This window comes from Elgaria multicarinata, chromosome 12, assembly GCF_023053635.1.
Source record: "Elgaria multicarinata webbii isolate HBS135686 ecotype San Diego chromosome 12, rElgMul1.1.pri, whole genome shotgun sequence".
Taxonomy (NCBI): Eukaryota; Metazoa; Chordata; class Lepidosauria; order Squamata; family Anguidae; genus Elgaria; species Elgaria multicarinata.
In genome coordinates, this window is record NC_086182.1 from 33,770,001 (window position 1) to 33,793,557 (window position 23,557).

Consider the following 23,557-nt stretch of genomic DNA (forward strand, 5'->3'; position numbering starts at 1 on the left):
AGAAAATGCACACAAATCCTGTGAGATCTCCCATTGCCTATGGATTTAGCTATCACATAAGGAACAGGATCTGTTCTTACTGCAAGGGCATGACTCTACTGCCTACTTAAACAGGTTTAACTGCCACTTCAGCATCCCACCAAGAAAAGCTGTGAACCATGGCACTGCAGAGATGCCAATCAAAGGAATTCTTTCCAGCCTGAGAAAGCCAATTCCCACAACGCTTTTGGGTAAGAAGCCATGACAGTTAAGCCATTAAAGAAATTTATAAACATTATAATTTTATAATGTAGACGTGTCTTTAACATCTTTCAGGTTGTTTTTATGCTCTTCATGATTTTAATTTTTGTGAACCGCCGAGAGAGCTTTGACTATTGGGCGGTACAAAAATGAAATAAATTAATAAATAATAAATAAATCTAGAGATCGGCAAACACAGGGCTGCAAACCCTGGAAATGAATTGGGCCCCTCCAAATGTTCCATTGAATGATTGAACCCTCAAAGGAGGTTCTGAGTATTCAAAAGAACACTCTACAGGACCCAGTTCCTTCCATCTCCCAGTGTCTTGTCCCAAAGTGGAAAAATAAACCCACACCCACTTAGCAGGGTATGAAGGCTACTCTCATTTAGGAAAGGCCTGCTAGGGCCTTCCCAGTTCCTTTGGCTGTTTCAAAAGTCAAGATGCTGCCATCAGAGTGAAACTAGTTCCGCCCCCACCCACATACCCACACACCCACAGGTTGAAGTGAACCGCAACTTTCATTATCACTAGTGGGAAAAGGCAGTGTTATTTGCCAACAGGTTCATAGAGCTTCTAGAAAGGGTGGCCATTTAGACATCACCAACAAAAAGGAAATGCATCACCCAAACAAAGGATGCTAATTTGCATAGCATTTGCATATGCCAATTTATTTGTGTAGATGCAAAATTAGAAAGTATAACTATAACTGAAGTGGAAAAACAGGACATCTCACCGTAGTGGGGAAGAGTGAGCAGGTGACTTGAGCACCTGCTCCATCTGCTGTCCAGGTGTGAAATATTGACGGGCCTGTCCAAGGCCTCCTTAGGGTTCTTCCTCTTTAAACTAGACTTGGACCAGATAACTCTTCAAAGAGAGGACACCCTCAAATAGGAGACTGTCCTCCGTCAAGGAAACCTGGCCATTCTGGTTGCAGATCCATCTCCATGACCCCACCTTCTGCCCCCAGTCCAGCAGGAAAAAGTCACTGCCAGGATCTGTGAGGAAGTCAGCTGCCTCCTGCACGCCAAGGAGAGTTCCTAGCGGGCAGCGGAAGGCAGGAGTTAAAGCAAGTATAATCACGGTGGGCGCCCACCTGCCTACAATGGTCTGTGCCTGTTTCAGTCCTTTTCTTTCTAATTCAAGCAGAGCACCCCTGCTGTGAGCAGCCCCTCTGTTCCCAGTTCTGTCTGTACCCATTGTCTGGTTCAAAGACTAAAGTGAGGGCTGCGTGGAGGAGAGGCGGCCACCCAGCTGCATTCTGTTTCATCTGCAAGGCAGCGTGCGCTTTGAAGGTGTCATACTGTAAGCCTCAGCAAAAGCCTGCCTGAACGTTCTGTCAGCTGACCACAAGGGCCAATCACAGTTCACCAGGCGCTCTAAAGCATTCGCCTCAGGTAGGGTGGCCATTTCTGAATCACCAAAAAAGAAGGCATGGAACACCCAGAGAAAGAGGGCGCTGATTTGCATAAATACGCCTATGCAAATAGGTGTGTATATGGCAAATATAGAAATGACTAATATAATTGAAATAGAAAGGTGGGAGAGACTCTCAAGAGGGATGCACTCAAATAGTCCTCTGGCAGCTCCTCAAATCACCACCCAAGCCTCAGGATTTGCTCCTCCATGTAAGCAAAATGCCTCTACGTGAGGATACTGCCTGGGGTCCTGCTGGCTTGAATCCCGACTTCTAGGCACCTACTGTCGGCCCCTCTGATTCTGGTTTCCTGCTCTGAAACTTGACTTCTGCCTGTCCTGGACCACATGCCTGCTTCTGGCCCACTTATCTCCCCTGGACCCCATAACCTGACAGCCTGGAGATTGATCCTTCCAACAATGCCTGTACAGAGAGGCAGAAAAATGGCACAAGTTGTGGGGAAGAAGCTTGTGAAAGGTACGTGCATTTGCTGAGACTGGTGAGTGATGCAAGCCAAGGATGCTGTCTTTGTATCTAGCGGGGCTCTGGCCATGGGGAAAGGGGGATCCCTACAGGGCCAATACATAGATTCCATTGTCCCAATCCACTGTTCAAGGCCTGTAAAGGCCGAATGATCATGCTAAAATGTAAAAGGGTGTGAGTTGGTACACTAGGGATGCTAGCTAGGGATGTTAATACCTAGGGATGCTTCAAAAGAAAGATCAAATGTAGTGACCCCTGGAACAGCGGTAGGACACTCTTAAGCATGGCAGAATCCAGAGGGTTATGCAGAGTATGGGGGGGGGGGGGGAACTAGCTTCTCCAAGATGGAGGGAAGGGAGAAAGTAATATCTCAAGACAGAGAAGGGCAGAATCTGACAAGTTATGGGTCAGATGTGGCAGAATGTAATGTGTCAGGAACAATCTTCATGTTCTGTGGGGTGTGTGGCAGTTTAAGCCATACTATTGGTTATCTGATCAGAGTTTTACTAGATGCAGCGTAATAATACTGTGTGGTTGGCCATCTTCTCAATGCATGGACTAGGTTTGAACAATTTGAGAGAGGGGGGGCAATAGATAATTGTGTTTTTATTGCTCTTGTCATCAAGATGGATTCAGGGGGCGGGCCTTCTAAACCTTTAGTTACTAACTCATTGTAAGGCCTATAATCCCTTCAATCTGTTCTCGTTCCCAATTTGGAAGATGGAAGCTACGTCAACGTTAATCTCCGTGAGACAATGCAGGGCAACTGGAGTGATTGCAAGTTAAAATTCCCTGGGTAATTTCAGCTCGCCCAAACCTCCGAATCATTGCAATCCACATGCATCTTCACCCAAAGATTTATGGGTCATCAGGATGCTCCCTCGCGGTGCATTTCAAGCAGGCATAATGGGAAGGGTGCAGGTGGAGGAAGAAACGTGAGCATCGAGGCAGATAATGGAGGATATACCAGAGAGGCTTGATTTATTGAATAGGGTGGGAGACGTGTGATTTCTCATGTATTAAAGGTGCTCATAGAAGGGCTGGAGGAAGTATTTTTTTAAAAATAGAAGGTAGGTGCAAATCTACGGTAGGATCAAAGTAAGGGACATGGGAGCCCCAACTTTGATGGCCAGTTATGAATCGCCCCAAAGACGGAAACACATCATCAAAAAAAGAGGGCAAAAGTGGCATGGGTTTGCATCAAATTTGCATATGCTGTTTCATATGGATATATGCACTTTTGAAAATTATTATTATTATTTAAATAGAACTACAGTCCATCCCACTGTGGCCAGCTGACCTGTGTGCCCTGCCTGTTCAGGCTGCTGCTTGGTGCAAATTGTTGCTGGGGAACATGGGTGGGAGGGAGGGTGCTGTTGCACCATGTCTTCCTTTGTTGGTCCCTGGTCCACTGTGTGAACAGAGTGCTGAACTAGATGGACCCTTGATCTGATCCAACATGAGGGCTCCTCTTAAGTTGTTATGGTGGGCAAGTGTTCTTAAGTTCTTGATCTTTTAATTGAACTTGGACAGGACAGCCCTTCACATAGAGGACACCTTCATTTAGAGAACTGCCCTCTGGTAGCCCTTCAAACTGAGGACTGTCCTCTGTAAAAGGGGACACAAGGCAACCGTGGCCCCATCTGCCCATGCTCTGAGGTCTCGCATGCTTTCTCATTGCTGTCCTAGAGGGACAGAAACACAGTGCTAGAAAGACCAACGCTCACTGTTGCAGCTTTATCACACCAGTGTTATACCGTGCAATCACTGCGAATTGCGTGCAAAGGACTCCGAAGTTTTCCAGCTTCTAATCTGCTTTTATTGTGAAGTACTCCCATGCATCCTGCTTTAATTGTGCTTCTTAACCAAAAGAAGTGCAATATTTTGCTACTAGTTTTCGAGGGTATCATTTGTTGTTTTCCGAGCAGCCACTGGGGCACAGGAGCAGAATTTGAAGAAAAAATAAACAAATGCTTACATCTGCGCAAGCTTTAAAGATAAAGACATCAAAATTGGCACAGTAATAGATATTAAGGAGAGCTTTAAGCATACCAAATTTGAATCAGATTGGGTCATCCATTGATTTTTAATGATTTTTTTTTACATTTCCCCCCTTAAACCCAGTTAGTCGCCCGGTAGCAACAATAACAACGATGACAGCTTAGCGCTGTAGGGGATAATTCAAGGGAAACAGGTACGTGGGATGAAGCTCTCAGATCCCCTGCTTTGCATTCAGAAGGATCCCACTGATCCTTTTTTTTAGAAGGATCAAGTTTTTATGCTGGACAACTTCTGCCTGTAACCCTGGAGAGCTGTTGCCAGTCAGTGTAGGTAACACTGACCTAGGTGGACAAAAAGTCTGACTTGGGCCTAATCTACACCTTCAGCCCTTTGGGGAGTGGGGAAGGATGATGGCAGGGTTTCCAGCTTCTGAGATGAGTGAGTTCTCTCAGAAGTAAAGAAGAGCTGTCCCAGGCAAAGTTGCTGCTGTTGTTTTGGTTTTTATTATGCCTAACGCTGGCAAGGAAGTAATGCACAAAGGAGAGAAATGTGAAGCGAAGGTGAGGCATGGCTGACAAATTCTCAGTGCCCATGTCAAATGACAGTTCCTGGGCTGCTGTAGGAAAGGCCAGGACAGATAAATTAGTATGTGACCATTGTATATTTCTACTAGAGTGGGAAGGGCAAGAAAGAAGTAAAGGTGTGACATTGAACCAAGGGAGTGAGAGAGGATAAAAATAGAATCCAGATCCATTATTGTTTACTAGATGCCAGGCCTGCATATGGTTGCAAACACTATGATTCTAGCTAATTGTGACTAGCAAAGCAGTGTTGTGGTATAGTAATAACTTATCATGCAAACAAGGTTGATCAAATGATTAATGGGCAGTTAAGAGGCGCCACTATCCCAGCATGCTCAGGAGCAAATGAAACAGGGCCCTGTTTCCTCTGAGGCACCTTCCCAGCATGCTCATGGGCTACCCAAGAGGACAGGTGAGTGGAGTCAGACCCACATGAAAGGGGGGAGGAGGAGCTCAGTTCTCGTTTTGTGATTTATACCCACTCCCATCCCATACCCAAAATGTCTCTGTGTGTGAGGTGTTGTTGTTATTTTCCTTAAGCCTGCAAAACCTCTGCATGAAGAAGAAAAAATGAAGGGGTGGGGTTTGAGTACAGGTTTTGCACTGGGCCCCCAAAATCCCATTGCATGAATGATGAATTCAGACAACCCTGATCAGAGGGATGCCACACTTGCCGGCCAAGAAGTGAGGTGGTAAGCGGGGAGGACAATTCACATGAAATGGCTTTTGTGGCCACTGCACACCGCCCATTTTAACACCAACTTCCTCCTCCCTCCCACCCAAAACCTTGGTCATCAAGAATGTAGAGTTCCCAGCTCCGGAACCAAAGCAGACTTTGTGCTTTGAATTAGCTGCCTGGTGGAGAGAATAGGAACAAAACACACAGGTGCTCCTACTTTTGTCTTAAAGGCGGCAGCGCAATGGGAGATGCCGGGCCTGCAGAGCGTCTCTCTGCAACGCAGCTCTTCGTGACACAAGAGCCCTCTTCAGATCAGACCTTGGCAAGCCTTGCTTTTCATGCACTGTCTGGAGCACAATAAAATCCCTTTCGAGAACCGTGCTCCAAAGTATTGCAGAGTGCTCTTTGCTACACTGAACATGCTCTTGAGCTGAGCAAAAGCAGCACTGAAGCACTTCCCAGGACCATTTGAGCCGGAAGAGGTCATCCTGGCCTATAAACACAGATTAGTTGCCCCTTAGCATACTTTAACAGCCTGGCGTACACACTCACCCAGGACTGATCTTTACACTCACATGGAAATTACATGGTGCAGCCTTCCTGGGATAGTACCATTTCAGACTGGGGGAAGGAGAAAACAACATGAATGAAACCTGCAGGTCAGAGAGAAGGCTAAGCAAGGTTAAGGCCTCCCACATCAGTGCACGCCCTACATGTGTTCTAGGGCCATTCAATGTACATGTCGCTTGGCATTTATGGCTTTTGTAGGCCCATTGCTAGCTCTAGAGTATGGGGTGGCAGAACTCTCCTGCACTGCCTTTGAGCTTTTAGGATGCACTATCAGGAGTTGCCAGGATTAGTTTCAGCAACGTGTGGCTCTGCACATGGTCCTTGTGGTGAATCACCAGGGCTAGAGGTTGGGGCATCTCCTTAGGCAGTAAAAAATGTTCCCAGGTGCTGGAGTGACTCCACCCAGCCAGGCTGCCATTGACACTCTCCTCTTCAGGAAAAGCTTCCTGCTGAGTCTGCAACTTCATCTTTCCTGGTTCCTGGCTTGTTCTCTGGTTTTGAAGTCCTGGCCCTGACTCCTGGCTTGCCTTCCTGGCTCCTACCCAACAGTGCAATGGTGTCCAAAGTCAGAAAAGCAGTTCTGCTGGGGGTTTTCTCAGTCTCAAGACTCCAGCAAATGGCCAACCTCATCATTTTCTGGAACTAGCTGTAGACATACTCTCAGAAATTAACACGAGAAAGAAATAGAATGAATCCAGCCACCCTCATGTAAGTTGAGAGACTATGCGCCTTGATAGTTACTTATGACAGATGGCTAGCAAGTTTAGAAGTAAGCCAAAGGTTTTTAATTTATTAAACACATACGTCTGATGAGCGTGAGAATCAAGAGGCAATGGTGACCGCTGATCAGTGTGATGAAAGAGAATTACCAGAACCTTTTGACAACACTCAAGTTCTGGGCGTTCACCCAAATGTCCTCCAACAGCTTGCAAGAGCACTGGCCAAACGTAACTGCTATGGTGAGACTGGAGGACTGAAGATGATGGAATTTGATCCTTGCATCATGAATTATGATGTGATCCCATTGTGCAATGTGGCAAGCCAACGCACAGCGCTGCAATGTCTCTTTAATCCAAGCCACCCTGAAGGTTCTATCCTTTGGAGCTCATCTCATGAATGCACCAGTGTTGAACGTTAACTTCAGTGTGTTTGTGACCAGATTTGCATTGTCCTTCCATGCTGCTGTTATTTCACATTTGAATTGTAGATCTACCTCTTGACTTTGAAAGACTTGGGCACAATATATATGATAGCCCACATGATCCCACCATGGCTCTCCAATTGAAAAGGGAGCTCTCTTAAAAATATGCATTGTATGCACGCCACATTAAGTAACCAAGCATGTGTAGAGATGGACACTTTTAGTAGCACTAAACCATAAACCACAGTTTTGGACCACTCCCTTCTGAGAAATAGCCAAGGCCTAGAACTCTAAGCATCGTTCATAAGGTTTGCCAAACCTGTATGTTTGGGCGGGCTGGCACATGAGTGGGTGGTGGGATAGCAAGAAGGCTTTTTAATCTATTTTATTGTCATCTTAATCCAGCGTTAATGTATTTCTAGCTGTTTGCATGGCCTTTTTGGAGTGTGGGGGCAGAAAATATACATAAATAATACACTTTGAAAGTGTCAGAAATGGCACGACTTCCATGAATATTCAGGTTACCATCACTGGATTTATTTCTATCTTGGTCACTTCTACCACATTCTACCCAACACCTGCTTCCAGTAAGCCAATGATCCACCTGACTTACATCAGTGATCTACTGCTAATTTCTGAGTTATAAATTAATTTACTTAGATTACTATCTTGTTCGCCAACATTGACCTCAGGAAACATCACAACACTAATATGCTTAACATACCAATTAAGAGTTACTCTTCTAGGTCAATGGGATAAGCTAAAGCAACATCTCTTTAGCTTTTATTTCCTCTCCTCCCCCAAACAAAATATTTGAAAACCATGGAGTTAAAACTCAGCTTTAAAAGTCAGGATTTGAAAATTAACTACTTATATACTTAAAGTTATGCACAGGTATAAGCCAGAATCAAGAAAGATCTATCATCACTAATGCAAGATCTATCATTAATCAACAGAGATCTATTATTATTATTATTATTATTATTATTATAATAGATGGTTCACCATATACAAAAAGTTATCAGTGTACAACATAAACATTAAGAAACGCAAATTGCATCCTAGCATCAGGTTTTCATACCAGCTCCATTCTAACAAAACTCCATTAAGGCAAAACCTAACTGCAGCATGCCTTTGGACACACAAGTAAATTCTTTAAACTTTATACAAATCTGGGAACAACCATGCCAAGTCTAAACAAGGCTCCTTCTAATTCAGCATTCCATGTCATCAACCAAATGCTATTCCATCCTTCTACAACCCGATCCCCTTCAGATGTTTTGGACTTTAACTCCCATTAGCCACACTGGCTGGGTCTGATAGCAGCTGTAGTCCAAAACAATGCACCACCTTGGGGAACATTTACAAATAGACCACAATAGCAATAACCATCTCTTGTTGACAGCTTCCACTTCTGAATCTCTTCATTGGCTTCCAATTCACTTCAGAATCCAATATAAACTCCTCCTGTTGACCTACAAAGCTTTTCATTGTCTAGCTCCTTCCTATCTTTCCTCTCTCATCTCACACTATTCCCCCGCTCGTGCTCTTCGCTCCTCTGATGCCATGTTTCTCACCTGCCCAAGGGTCTCTACTTCCCTTGCTCGGCTTCGTCCATTTTCTTCTGCTGCCCCTTACGCCTGGAACGCTCTTCCAGAACATTTGAGAACTACAAGTTCAATCGCAGCTTTTAAAGCTCAGCTAAAAACTATTCTTTTTCCTAAAGCTTTTAAAACTTGATTTTGTTCTGACTTTATACTGCTAGTTTTACCCTACCCTGTGCCTGTTTGGTGCATTCTCTTCCCCTCCTTATTGTTTTATTATGATTTTATTAAAATGTAAGCCTATGCGGCAGGGTCTTGCTATTTACTGTTTTACTCTGTACAGCACCATGCACATTGATGGTGCTATATAAATAAATAAATAAGAATAAGAATAACAGCCTCTGTTAAAGCAAACATGAATTTGAGCTTCTAGCTAAAGTAGCCTTCATCTATGAACACCTCTACCCTCCATAAAATTGTCTAATTCTTCTTTAACTGTTACTCCTTAGACCTCCCTCCTCCTTGGCACCCATCTTTTTCTCTGGTCCATCTTCTGTCAAGACTTTAGTTTTTCCCTCCTAAGGGGTCCTTCTCCGGGAGCCCGTGCCAAAGGAAATGAGGCAGGTAGCTACCAGGAGGAGAGCCTTCTCTGCTGTTGCACCCTGGCTGTGGAATGAGCTCCCTAGAGAGGTTTGCCTGACACCTACATAGCACTTTTTTGGGTGCCAGGCGAAGACCTTTTTATTTTCCCAGGCATTTTAGCATTCTAGTCTTTTAGTTCTGCTGTTTTAAATCTGTATTTTAAGTCTGCATTGCTCCGAGGTTTTATTCTGCTCGTACTTCAATATTGTAATTTTAAGGTTTTGTGCTTTATATTGTGTTATGCTGCCCTTGTACTTTTCATGTTGGTGAACTGCCCAGAGAGCTTCTGCAATGGGGCAATATTTAAATGCAACAAATAAATAAATAAATAAAAATTCTGTCCCGCCCTTCTTCCAAGTAGCATAAATAGAAGTTAACCTGATTTTATCATCTCAATAACCCTGCGAAGTATGTTGGTCTGAGAGGAACACCAGCCCAAGGACACCCAGGGAGCCTCAGAGCTGAGCAGGGGTTTGAATTCCCTAAACAAATTGCAATGCTCTAGCCACTACACTGCACCACCTCTAAAAGCAACACACATTTTGCAAAACCAGGGCACCAGCCAGAGTCAGGTTGGGAGGAGAGAGAAAAACAGCTGCCAATGACAGCGCAACCCTCTTTTTGCTGTGGGGATCTGGTCTTTTAATCCCCACTCAGGACTTGTCCAGAACATTTTGCTGCCTGAGGCCAAGGACAAGACGGAGCCTCCACTCATTCCACCTAGAGAAGCTGGCTGGCCTGGCCACTGAATCTTTTTTCAACACCATGACAGGACAGCACCCTCCACCACCTCACACGAGAGTCGTAACCTAGCTTAAAAGGTGCAGACCACCTGGAACCCCCACAGCTCTGCTGTCCCAGAAGCTGCTGCCACTACCTTCTTCTTCACAGCACCTGCACCTGCTGCCAGAGGCAACCACCTGGCTCTGTCTAATGGTAGGGCAGGCCCATCTCCCAACCCTAAATTTCTTCCAGGCAGTGCTTAATTAAGAGTTGCCAAAGCAAAAGCTATCCAAAAACATAGCCTCTGAGCTGGGAATTAAGCCCCACACTAAGGAATCTACACAGGTGGAGGCGAAACCCGTAATTTGAGTCAGAAGATTTGTTTTAGACCAGACTTCCTCAACCTGGAATCATCCAGATGTGTTGGACTGCAATTCCCGTCATTCATGTTGGCTGGGAATTATGGGAGTTGTAGTCCAACACATCTGGAGGACACTAGGTTGGGGAAGGCAGGTGTAGAGCCTGGTGGCAACTGAGTGTTGGATGTTTACTCTTCTTATAATAGCAATAATTCTTTCACCAAGAAGGGATCATATGACTCCATTCAAAGTACACCCTTGAAGTCTTGTTTTGTGGAGAACGTGTTACAAAATACAAATCTCTTGCAAACCTATGTGAAGTCTCAAGGACCTCTCCGGCATTCATGCGTCAAAGTCTGGTGAGATGCTTTGAACAGGTTTCCATCTGTAAAACACTTTGTTTAAATTAGAATCACCCAGTTCCAATGACTGGTGGTTTTTCCAAGGCACTTCATTAAACTCCACAGAAGGAAGTAAAGGGGATAAAAGAAACATTAAAAGAAGAAGAAGAAAATCAAAGCTTTCTCCGTCAAATGAGATTTCACATGAGATGAGGGCTGGACCAATATTTCTTTGTTATTTACAGCTTGTTGTCAGATATTTGTGATGCTTTATCAGTGGTGTGTGTGTGTGTTTTTAAAGCAGGTGGGAGAAAACAACTTTCAAAAACAGAGTATAGAAAAAAAGAATATTTCTTTTAAGGTGTATCCAACTCCCTGGAAACCCTTCCAAATTCTGTTTGTGAAACTCTCCTTTGCCTGTGTTACCCACGAGAGAGAAAGTTGGTTTGCATGGTGTGTGTGTGTGTGTGTGTGTGTGTGTGTGAGAGAGAGAGAGAGAGAGAGAGAGAGAGAGAGAGAGGGAGAGAATTTTATCCAGTAAAATCTTTTTCTTTTCTTTTTTACAGGGTTTTGTACTTAGTATTTAACTTTTTTTCTACACTGTTTCTTTAAATGTGTGGACAGATTTGAGGGAAGGCAAGAAAAAAGTAATTCGACAGTAAATGAAAGGAAGGAAGGAAGGAAGGAAGGAAGAGAAAGCTGCTTTAAGGATAATACAGTTGATATAATATGACACCTTTCCATGTCTTTGCATTTCCTTTGACATCGAAATAGAAAGATAGGTCAGAGGGGAAAAAAACATATAAATCTTCTAGAATCCTGCATATTGAGCTAAACTTTGGAAGGTAGTAAATCCTACGGGATTTTGACTCTCACTGCTAATGGTTAAAAATATACATTTAGGAAGGAGGTGTTGCAGACGCTTTATCACAAATCTTCGCTATAAAGACAAGCCATCAAGGTGACAATTGCAGCTTTGTGCTTTTTTTTTCAATATACACAACGAAGAAAAGGTTTTGATACCCACCCACCTTCTGCAATTGTTAAAAGCATCTTTTTAAATCCCATTTAAAAAAAAATTCCATAGCTTCATTTCTCATCCTTAGTGCTAGTAATTTGAATGAATTTGCAATGATTAGCACTTGAGACTCATCCATAGCTTTTCGACCTTGTACTTCTATCCCTCGTGAACACAGAGCTAAAAGAGTCAGTGTGATGTACCAGCTGGAGCATGGAGCTAAAGCCAGAGCAATTCAGGTTAAGACCATACAGGGTAACCTCATGCCAGTCACTTTCCATCAATCTAGGCCAGATCTACACCAAGCAGTATATGACACTTCGAAAACCTTTTGAAAACTGTCTATGGCGTGAGTCCTGGGCCCCAACAGCTGTCACTACTGTTATAAACTGTTTTAAAGCAGTAGTGAGAGCCAATGTGGTATAATGGCTAGAGTGTTGGACTGAGAGTCGGGAGATCTGGGTTCTAGTCCCCACTCAGACACAAAGTTCACTGGGTGACTTTGGGGCACAGGCTTTCAACCCAACCTACCTCACAGGGTGGTTGTTGTGCGGATAAAATAGAGACGAAGAAAAGGGCGGGATATAAATGTAATAAATAAATAAATAAATATAAGAGATATTTTTTGTTCGAACATCATGAAAAGAAGCCTTTGGTAACCTCCAACTTACGTAACAATCACTTTGGCTTACTGCATGTTTTTTAAAAAAATGCACATAAGAAAGCAGAGATAGACTTTTCATGTTAAAAGAATTGTTATGTTGATTAAATGCATGCTGTTGTTTTTATATTTTCGATGGTTTTTAATTTTATATGCTTTTTAATATTCACTGTTTTTAACTTTTGTAAACCGCCCAGAGAGCTTTGGCTATGGGGCGGTATATAAATCTAATAAATAAATAAATAAATAAATAAATAAATAAATAAAAGTAGTGTAGATCCTGCCCTAATTTACCTCATATGGCTATTGTGAGAACAAAATGGGAGGGAGGGTTGTAGACACACCCCCAAACCTGAGTAACTCAGAAAAAGGGTGGGATTAAAATATAATAAATAAGATCAGAAAATGTAACTCCAAAAGAAGTGACTCCAGAACACATGCATTTAAAATGCTTAGTTTGAATGTCAATATTGTGATTTTCAGGCCATTGAACCTGGCTGGTTTTAAGTCAACCATTTTCTTGTTTTTGGTCTCTTGGCTTTAATTTAACTCTCTCTTGAGAGGTCTCCAACAAGACCAGCCAAAACTAATTGTGCAGCTTTTCTGTCTTTTCAGCCATAACAGGCATTTTTGGGTAATATGAAAGATAGAAGAAGCAATGGGAAAACTAGAGGGGGGAACAAGTGGAAGACATGGTCTGGATCTGTCATAAAAAATTCAGGGCAGGGCGATTCCACATAAAAATAAAATGCACCCTCAGTGCTGGCAGAGATACAGCCTTCAGATTCAACCTATGGTGAATAAGCAATGATTAAAACATTAAAATCCAAATTCCAATCTATATCCACATTAGAAATGTGAATCAGGTCAACAGATTTCCGGTTGATTTCAGCTAACGTCAAGTAACAGCATGCATGGTGAATCACAGCCTACGCATAAGCCTTTGGAACAAAACTAGGGAGGCTTACAGATGAAAAAGGGGTTACTAATTCTCTGTTACATTATGAGTGTTTATTTAAAAATGTCGTCTTCTCAATCACCATTCCCCAACCTGGTGATCTCCAGATCACCAGGTTATTTTTATCCATATCTTATTTATATCCCTTTTTTTCCTCCTGCAAGGAAATCAAGGTGGCTTACATGATCCTCCTCCTCTCCATGTTCATCCTCACAACAACAACCCTGTGAGGTAGGTTAGGCTGAGAGCCAGTGACGGGCCCATGTCATCCGGTGAGCTTCATGGCCAGGTGGGGACTAGAACCTGGATATCCCATGACCCAGTACAATGCTCTAATCACTACACCCTATGGGCTCTGTGTTGGACTACAACTCCCATCATCCACCAGTCAGCATGGTCAATCAAGCCCAGTATTGTCTCCTCTGACTGGCAGTGGTCTTTCTCATCAACCTGCTACCTTACATCCTTTTAATTAGTGCTTAAAAGGATGGATTTGGGACCTTTCTGCAAGCGAAGCCTGTATTCCATGACTGAATGCTAGAGTTTTCCCATCCTCCATTGTGGGATTTCCAAAATCACTGAAAACCCGTCTGCCCTCCATTGCCTTGCTGTATGGGAAGAATGATTGATGGGATTTTGCTTGTTTGTTTTTTCATCTTTCTATGGAGAGGACTGAGTCTACTGACTGAATTTCAATCATGGAGCAACTTGTACAAGTTTCTGTAAAGCATACATGGGCCCCTTTCGGAAGACACCTGAAACCACAGCTTTAACCATGGTGGTTAAGCGAGAAAGACAGGCTGGGTTCAGAAGACACCTTAAACCACAGAGAGTGAGGCAAAAGGCCTTATTCACCATGGTTAAAGCTGTGGTTTAAGGTGTCTTCTGAACCCAGCCTGGCTTTCTGGCTTAACAACCATGGTTAAAGCCGTGGTTTCAGGTGTCTTCCGAATGGGGCCATGTTGTATAGCACGTGATTTTCTTTTCCGTTTTGCTATGTTTATTCCCAAGGATGACAGTAGACATTTTGAAGGATGACTGAGCTTGGGGTCTTGGGTGGGCCCTCCAATATCTAGTCAATGCCTTCTAGTCAATGTATCTATATTTCCTTCTTCCCAACCTTTTCTGAGCTAAAAAAATCCCCTGTCATGGAAAAAAAGAAAGACTTTAAGGGAGCATTCCATGGCTGGCTGAGGCATGCTGTGAGTCCTACCACTTTTTTCTGTCTAAACACGCACACAACCTTCACCCTTAAAGCCTCTGCGAAGGCAAAAGTCCCCTCAGATGATTGCAGCTTTACTCACCCTGCAGCACTATGTTGTAACAAGCTGCACCACTGCTAAATCTCTCTTTCCCCCCTCAATTGTTAAAGGTACATGATGTTTGTCCTCCATTACATCTGATCTCCTTCCCAGGAAACATGAAGGCTGTGCCACAGCTTCTCTCCCTCTCCTTCAGGAAATCCATCATGTTTTTATCCATCTGTCACCCATACCTTGTAAACTGCCAGCTGTAACTGTCTTCCAGCTACTCCAAGTGCCAAAAAAACCACACACACACACACACAAAATACTCTTGTAACCGTGTCTCACCAGGGACATTTCAAGAAGAATGCACATCCCAGCTTCCCCAAGTCCCATAGAAACAGACACCAACAGCTTCTACACAAGTATATTCAGATCTCACCAGTATCCCAGCTCCTCCAAACCATCCTGACTTCCAAATGTCACAAAGAAGGGCCCCAGATCCACCTAAAGTGCCCGTTTCTTTTTTGTCTAACTGCTTTGAGGAACGAAGTTGGGGGCTCTCATTGTGGGTCTGATGGAAAGGCGTGTGGTCCCTGATTGTCCTTCCTCTTGACAATCAGGGATTAGTTCACATGTGCATGCTCCTGACTTGGTTATTACAGTCTCAAGTGACAACTTGACCATGCGGACAAGCCAACACCACGGTTTTTCATAACGTTTTGCCTCAGAGAAATGGCTTTTAAGCGTAGTCAGTACACACACACATTCAGGGCCAAATATTTACATGTTGAGTAATCAAATGGTGGACATGCCCCTGTGAACTAGCTCATTGCAGAGTCCAGAGTCAGAAAGGACTGTCCTACTGTACAGTTTTATAAGGTTTGTTGGGAATGGGGGTAATTGATTTGGAGGTCCTGATGTGGAAAGAAATAGTGAGGGTTTAGTAATATACATAAAGAGAATAATACCTCTTTGCCGGATTTCTCAATCTCTACTGTCACCGTAGTATGGTTCTTGTGCTCCTGGAACATGCAGAGATAACAGATGCAGACCTGGTCTGTCTGGCAAAAGAGCTCCATGGTCTTGCCATGCACAGGGCATTTTCTGGCTTCAAAGTCCTTGATGGGATCCAGAAGTTGGTGGTCTCGGAAAGCAGCCCCTTCTAAGTGGGGCTTCAGGTGGACCTCACAGAAGCTAGCTTGACACACTAGGCAGGACTTGACAGCCTTCTGCTTGTTGTCAATGCAGGAGTCACAAAGGACTTCTTCCAGATTCACTCGGGGCCTTGAACTAGACCCTCTATTGCCCCTGTTGTAGTTGGTTCTCTTGGCCTCTCCTAATTCTCCAAGGGAGAGTGTAGGTTTCCTGAGATCTGCAATCTGCCCACTAGAATACAGTGGCTTTTTAACATCCACTTCGCTGGCAAAGGTCTTCTTCGTTTCCACATTGAATAAGGACTTCCTCAGATCCCCTCTCTCTGGGAAGGAAATTTGGGACCTCCGGGTTTCCCCTACCTGCGCAGTCGGGAAAGTTGGCTTTTTGGCCTCCCCTGAATCCATATTGAAGTAGGTTGACCTCTTCTCATCAGATGATTCGACAAACTGAATGATTGGCCTCTTCCAGTCTCCCCCAGAGTAGACTGAATTTTTGAGCTGGCCCGTTTCCAGCGAGGGACTGGCATTGTTTTTACTGACATCTTTCTCCCCCCGATTTGGGCTGGTGGATTTCTTCCCTTCTTCTCCCTCCTTCTTCGGAGAGGTGGGTTTTTTCACTTCTTCCTGCTTTCCTGTGCTCCCGTTTGCCTTTGCAATCTCCATTCTGTCACCTTTTCTCCAGCCTTGGCTCTTCGCTTTCTCTCTCTTGTGACCTAGCTCCTGTTAGGAAATCGTCCAATTTCGGCCTACCTTTCCCTTTTCACCAAAGTAAGCGCTCTTGCTGGCTGTTCTCCCAGCAAGGAATGGAAGAGGAATTCAGGCACAGCCTTACCTAGATGCCACACCTGCGAAACAGGGAGGAGAAAGACACCTGAATTACAGTGGGCAGAGCCAAAGAAGAGAGAGAGAGAGAGAGAGAGAGAGAGAGAGAGAGAGAGAGATGTTACAAAAGGGATCAAGAGATCCAACCACATACTTAATTATACAAGTCAGCCCACACCCAAAACATTCTTGTCTAACCAGGTTTGGGAATGAAGAGATGTTTATGTGTCACTTCTTCTTCTTCTCCTTCTTCTTCTTCTTTTTTCAAAAATAATTTTCATTAAGAGGCAGGAACCAGTTCTGATACCTGTTTTGAAAATAGTTACCTGTTGACAGCACAAGTGAAATGACCTTTTCTGAGGCATGGGCAGAATTAGCCACAGAGTGTGAAGTACACAATGCGGGTTCCAGTAAGTGGGTCACTCACTTACTTATATACACACATACACATGCAATTAGAAAACTTCCTATGAGAATTAATGCAAAGAATCAGAAACTGACCATCACACACCAGGATATAGGACAGAAAAGCCCTGAAGAAGTTAAACGTTGCACAGGGCCATCAGGTGCTCAATGAGGCCAAAGAATGGAAATTAATGGAAGTGGTATTTTTTTTAAGAAGTGGCACTTCTGCCATTATTCTTTGAAGGCTTGCATCATAGCATCCATCTACATTACCTAAAAGGGGACAGATCTACAAAATACTATACACTTTCCATTTAAAAGAGAGAGAGAGGAAGTACTTCTTCACACAGTGCACAGTTAAATTACGGAACTCACTACCACAGGATGTGGTGATGGCCAACAATCTGGATGACTTCAAAAAGGGGTTGGATATATTCCTGGAGGCAAAGGCTATCAATGGCTACTAGCCCTGATGGTTGTGTGCTACCTCCAGTATTCGAGGCAGTAAGCCTGTGTGCACCAGTTGTTGGGGAACATGGGTGGGAAGGTGCTGCTGCACCATGTTCTGCTTGTTCATCCCTGGCCGATGGCTGGTCGGCCACTGTGTGAACAGCATGCTGGACTAGATGGACCCTTGGTCTGATCCAGCAGGGCACTCCTTATGATCTTATGAGAGAGGAGGGGTCAATGAGGACAGTTCTAGTAATGGCAGAAATATCTTCATTCACCCATCTCAATGAACACCTCTGAGAATTCATCTTGCTTTGGCCCAGTTATAAGAGTACATCTGTGACATTCTATTAACCAGACTTCAACTAACCAACCTGCCTCTTTATTCCTATGGACCGTGGACACACACGGACACTTGTGCACAAAGCTGTGTATATGAACACCTAATTACCCAAAGGCTTTTAATTGCTAACAGGGCATTTCAATAACTAAAGCTATTGTGTGCATCAACATTTTTAATTTTCTGCATTAAGGTTTCATTACCAATACACAACAGCCCTGCCCAGCTCCTTTTCAGAATCACGGGATATACTATAATTTTTCAAAGCATGGGTCATTAAAAAAAATTTTTTTAACGAGTGCTATTTATGACTCTATGTCCTTGATTTTCTTTGCTCTGCGCATCTTGAGCTGAGGTGATCTCTTAAGACAATAGCCGTGGGGAAACTTTAGATGATTCAAGAATGTTCTAGGGCGGGGTTCTGTGTTCTCAAATGTACTGAGAGAAATATGCAGGGCTTTGTTTTGTTTTACTCAAGTCAAGATTAATGCTTAAGGTACGATAGAAAGAAGGGCAAGTAGCCAGCTGCTGAACTCTGAAGAAAAAAATGGTATCCATTTGCTTACGTCAGGGGAATGAGTTGATGCTGTTTGGGGCTCCAAACCTCTCCAAGAATAAGGAGGGTTCAGATAGGCCAGATCTACACGTCGTTGCGAAGGCGCCTTTTTTAAAGATGTAACCTAAAAGAAGCGCCTCTTTCTTTACTGTGTGTACTGTGAGCTAGGCAGCGCCGCCTGCGGAAGAATCTCTACTCCATTCAAAGATGCTGCTCTGGCCGCTTCCCCCTCGCGTGTTCTTCCATTCGAATAATCCCCCCTCCCACCTGGCGGCTCTTCTGGCACGTCCCGCCGGCGGCGGCTCCTCCTGCAAAACACTTTTCTCCCTCGGTGTGCTTGTATTTGCGTTTGCGTACGCGTGTGTGCGAGCACACACGGAAGAGAGTCCTGGGGAGATGACACCGCGGGGGAGAGCGAGAGGCAGGAGCTGAACTCATCCGCTGCGCGCACGCAAACGCAAATTTATTTTATTTATTTATTTATTTATTACATTTTTATACCGCCCAATAGCCGAAGCTCTCTGGGCGGTTCACAAAAATTAAAACCACAGTAAAACACCCAACAGTTTAAAACACAATTACGAAATACAGTATAAAAAGCGCAACCAGGATAAAACCACACAGCAAAGTTGATATAGGATTAAAATACAGAGTTAAAACAGTAAAATTTAAATTTAAGTTAAAATTAAGTGTTAAAATACTGAGTGAATAAAAAGGTCTTCAGCTGGCGACGAAAGCAGTACAGTGTAGGCGCCAAGCGGACCTCTCTGGGGAGCTCGTTCCACAACCGGGGTGCCACAGCGGAGAAAGCCCTCCTCCTAGTAGCCACCTGCCTCACTTCCTTTGGCAGGGGCTCACGGAGAAGGGCCCCTGTAGATGATCTTAAGGTCCGGGTAGGTACATATGGGAGGAATACAAACATCAGAGCATATTTATACACTTTGTACAATACTGCTTCAGTGTTTACTATCCTATACATACAAGTTCAGTCTCAGCTCCTCCAAAAAAAAATCCAACTAAATTAAAACACACAAAAGGAGGTTTAAGGTTAACAGTTATCTTTCAGGCAAGACAACATTGATTCTGCATCCTATATTTGAGAAAAACACATCCCATCTCAGTAGTACTTAAATTTACTACTTAAAATTTACTTGTATAAACTTGTATAGACATCTATTTATCAGGTTTTATAGTGTTTATAGTATACACTTTATCCCCTATACAATATTTATTGCTATATTAATGATCAGCCATTACCTGATAAGGCATACCTTTGACCCTGAGTAATAAAGTAATAAAGGTTTTACAACCCAACACTCTTCAGATAAACATTACCACCGAACGTTAAGTTTTACAGCTCTTCCTTCCTCAAATACCCCTTGATTCTGGCTGATGGGCATTAATTCTGCATCCTTCCTTAGATATTATCCAGACCATTTTTTCCAAATAGTTCTTGAGATCAGTTAGCCAGAATTCATTAGAGACCTGCTTGCGTCTTCTCTGTTTAATACAATCGCTATTTGATTTGCTTACATCTCCAAATTCTTGCATATGTATCATTAAGGATTTGCAGAGATTCTTCACTTGATATTTTATTTTAAAAGACATCTTGCTTTGAGAGAGGTGCGTTACCAAATTCTCGGTACCTTCCTAGCCATTCCAGTGAAGCTAAACTCAGCTGTGTCGTATAAATATAGCACCAAGTATATTTACTTTGCATGTAAGCAGCTCAGTTTACATTTAAATTCAGCGCTTAGCATTTTTGTTTTGCCAGATTTGGACTAGGGGGCTGCCTTGATGGAGCTGAATTGCCACTACTTCTTTGAAAACTGCGCTTTTGCTGCTGCAGGGAGGTGGCGGCTTGCTGGCTCACACCCCAGCCTCTGATTGGGTGATCCCCAATCAGGGATCACCTTCCACCCAGGAACGCCTCTGCATCAAGGATGGAGTAAGGTTAGATAGCGGAAGGGCCATGTTCGCCTTCCTCCGTCCTGAAAAGTCAGGGTATTTCCCCAACTTTTAAAATGTAGTGCTTCTCTGGAAAGCTCCTCAATGGCTTTGAGATGGCTGATCCATTGTATAATCAACACAACACCACCGTGGAGGCATCTCCGGGCTTCCAGAGCATACAGACAGCCCATAGGTTGGTGGTTTGGGGAGGGTAAAGTAGAGAGCCCCTTTTTGCACACCAGAGCTTAGAGTTGCCACTTCAGCTACAACCGAGAGATCGTCCCTGTCCCTTTAACATCTCTGAAGTGCTAAGATGAGATGCAGATGGTTCAGGTTCCATCTTGCTGCTCCACTGGTCCTTTCACCCACTTTTCTCATCACCTACTGTGTGGAACAAGCCTAAAGCCTGTATGCTACATAAGGTAGAGAGGGAAGTTGTACAAAGTGAGTTAAGAAGGACTGCAATCCTGTACCCATTTACCTGGCAGTCTGCCCCATTGAGTTCAATTAGACTTTCCTCTGAGTAGGCATGTATAAGATTGCACTGCAAATCTCCTTCTGCTGTGTTTGGGCTTTGAACAGGGCAAGTGTCATCTCTGGCTTATCAGAACTTTTCAGAGACTCTCCCTCCATGTTTTTAACTTGAACACTTGAAGAGCTGTCTGGCTGTGCCATATCAAAGCTTCCTCTCATTCCCAGCTTCATGTTTCCAGCTGAGGACAGCCAGATGTCTCAGGAAAGTCCCCAAACTGCACCTGTGAAAGATGACCAATGCATACTCTTTCACCCTAGTGTCTGGCGCTCAAAGCCATCCTGCCTTTCCAAACAGAGGTTTCTTACAATGACTAATAGCCATTGACGGTCATTCTGAGCAAAGGCTGGGGGCACATTTTTGTCAGACTTTTTCCCTGCCCATGAAACATGCACCCCACTTCAGCAAACAGGGAATGAATTTATCTGCAAGGTGCAGGTATCAGGGATGAAAGGGAACATCTCTCTTAGGTCTCTTAGGGCCCGTGTTTATTCCCCTGGTTCTTTTGTGCTTATTTGACCATGTGGGGAAGACTCTGGTTTGGACTGGACCTCCAGATTATTATTTTATTATTATTATTATTATTATTATTATTATTATTATTATTATTATTATAGCACCATCAATGTACATGGTGCTGTACAGATTACACAGTAAATAGCAAGACCCTGCCGCATAGGCTTACAATCTAATAAAGTTGTAGTAAACAACAAGGAGGGAAGGAGAATGCAAACAGGCACAGGGAAGTGTAAACAGGCACCGGGTAGGGTGAAGCTGACAGTATAGAGTCAGAACAAACTCAATATTTAAAAGCTATAGGGAAAAGAAAAGTTTTTAGCTGAGTTTTAAAAGCTGTGATTGAGTTTGTAGTTCTCAAGTGTTCTGGAAGAGCGTTCCAGGCGTCAGCCATCTGGCCTGCATTGCTTTTAATGGGATGTGCATTGGGATGTACATTGCCATCCACATTGTGCCCCAGGTAGCCATGAGTAACTGCACAAGTATAGCTGGATTGCGACAAAAGCAATGAAACCATTTGCCTGGGAAATAGGAACACATTCCCTTCACTCACCCACCCCATTCAGAATGAGGGCTAGAGGGCTTCATTTGCCCTTAGTAATGTCTGCATACACAGTCAAAGCTAAACTGCTACATCAAAGTGACGGACTCATTGCATTCATGGCATGATCCCTGATAGGCTAGGATCACACAGAGACGGAGAAAGAAGCTCTAATTATTGAGACTGTGAAAAAAGAACACGAGAAAATGTCAGAGTGTGTTTGTGTGTATGACGTTGCTGTTGTTTTTACACCACCTGACCACTTTTCACATTGAAAATCGAACCTCACAAACGTTCAGCACAGCAGTCAATGACACATCTGTCCTCTATAGATTTGTGTTACCCTTTAAAAATGTACAGGTATGCTAGCCATTATCATGCAGTCCCAAACCCACAGGGAGTGAGGAGGGAAATCCCTTGCAGGTCATACTCTGCCTTCTAGCCCAGTCAAGATATGCAAAACATCTAAGCCAGGGGGTAGGAAGGAACAGGAAGGGATTTCTTTCTGCATCCTTCACTCAGAGCTCTGTAGAACCACAGCTCTCCTTGCATTTTTCCGCACACATGTGAAGAGAGCAGAACTTTGTCAACAGTGTCCTATGACTCAGGCCTCTGGCGCTGTCATTCTACTTAAGGCGTGTCTAGACAGTGTATGGGGGAGAAGTGAATGGTGGTGACAGGGTGCTGCAGCTGACGCATCATATGCCGCGGAAACGTTTGCATCCTTTCCTTTAGAAGATCCATTTTGCTTGGCTGGTAGCCTGAGTCACATTAAGCCTGGCTGTTGGCCGAGAAAGACAGGCTGGGCCAGGGCATTATCTGTGCACAACTCAGCCATGTCCATCAGCACCCTGCTTTTAATCTGTGATATGGATCCAGGCTGTGTGAGAGTGAAGAGCATGGTGTGTCCCCACATTCTATTCCAACCAATGTTGTCACCAGATTTTACCTAAAGCAATCCTCAAAGTGGTAGGTGCAGACTTGGGCAAAATATCTGAGGAACGTCAAGGGAAGTCGAACAGGTTTCACTATGACTACTAACATTTCTTGTGGGGTTGTGGAAGCTGGCTTTTGTTCACCCATTATCCAAGCTAACCCTTCAGAAGACAGTAGTAACATTTATTTGTTTATTTATTTATTTATTACATTTTTATACCGCCCAATAGCCGAAGCTCTCTGGGCGGTTTACGAAAGTTAAAACCATAATAAAACAACCGACATGTTAAAAGCACAATTACAAAATACAGTATGAAAAGCACAACCAGGATAAAACCACGCAGCAGAAATTGATATAAGATTAAAATACAGAGTTAGAACAGTAAAATTTAAATTTAAGTTGAAATTAAGTGTTTAAATACTGAGAAGATAAAAAGGTCTTCAGCTGGCGACGAAAGGAGTACAGTGTAGGCGCCAGGCGGACCTCTCTGGGGAGCTCATTCCACAACCGGGGTGCCACAGCGGAGAAAGCCCTCCTTCTAGGGTAGCTACGTGGAATCATTTCTCCAATGCTTAGGGTGCTTTGTTATGTTGGCATTCTGTAGGTGACTGGATTAGACCAGCAATATCAGTGAAGTCTGGTGGCTCCGATATCAGTTGAGTGGTGAATCTGCTCTGGGTTTCAGTCAGAACACTAAATGAGCTATCCACGGTGCTCCTCCTGTGTAAGCCCTCCTATTCTTCTGATGAA

At 43.8% G+C, this 23,557-nt stretch overlaps 2 protein-coding genes across 3 annotated transcripts in view; one reads left to right on the plus strand and one right to left on the minus strand.

Moving 5' to 3' along the window:
- TRIM29 (tripartite motif containing 29) overlaps nt 1–16,635 on the minus strand; it is a 40,872-nt gene extending 24,237 nt beyond the window's left edge. The window contains exon 1 of one of the 2 annotated variants that reach the window (XM_063138983.1): nt 15,573–16,635. In XM_063138983.1, the coding sequence (XP_062995053.1) occupies nt 15,573–16,421 (849 nt within the window). In that variant the 5' untranslated portion in view covers nt 16,422–16,635. The remainder of the gene's footprint in view (nt 1–15,572) is intronic. The other variant, XM_063138982.1, reaches the window with a different exon arrangement.
- Nucleotides 1–23,557, plus strand: part of POU2F3 (POU class 2 homeobox 3) — a 334,798-nt gene that overhangs the window by 96,474 nt on the left and 214,767 nt on the right. The gene's annotated exons all lie outside the window — the stretch shown is intronic.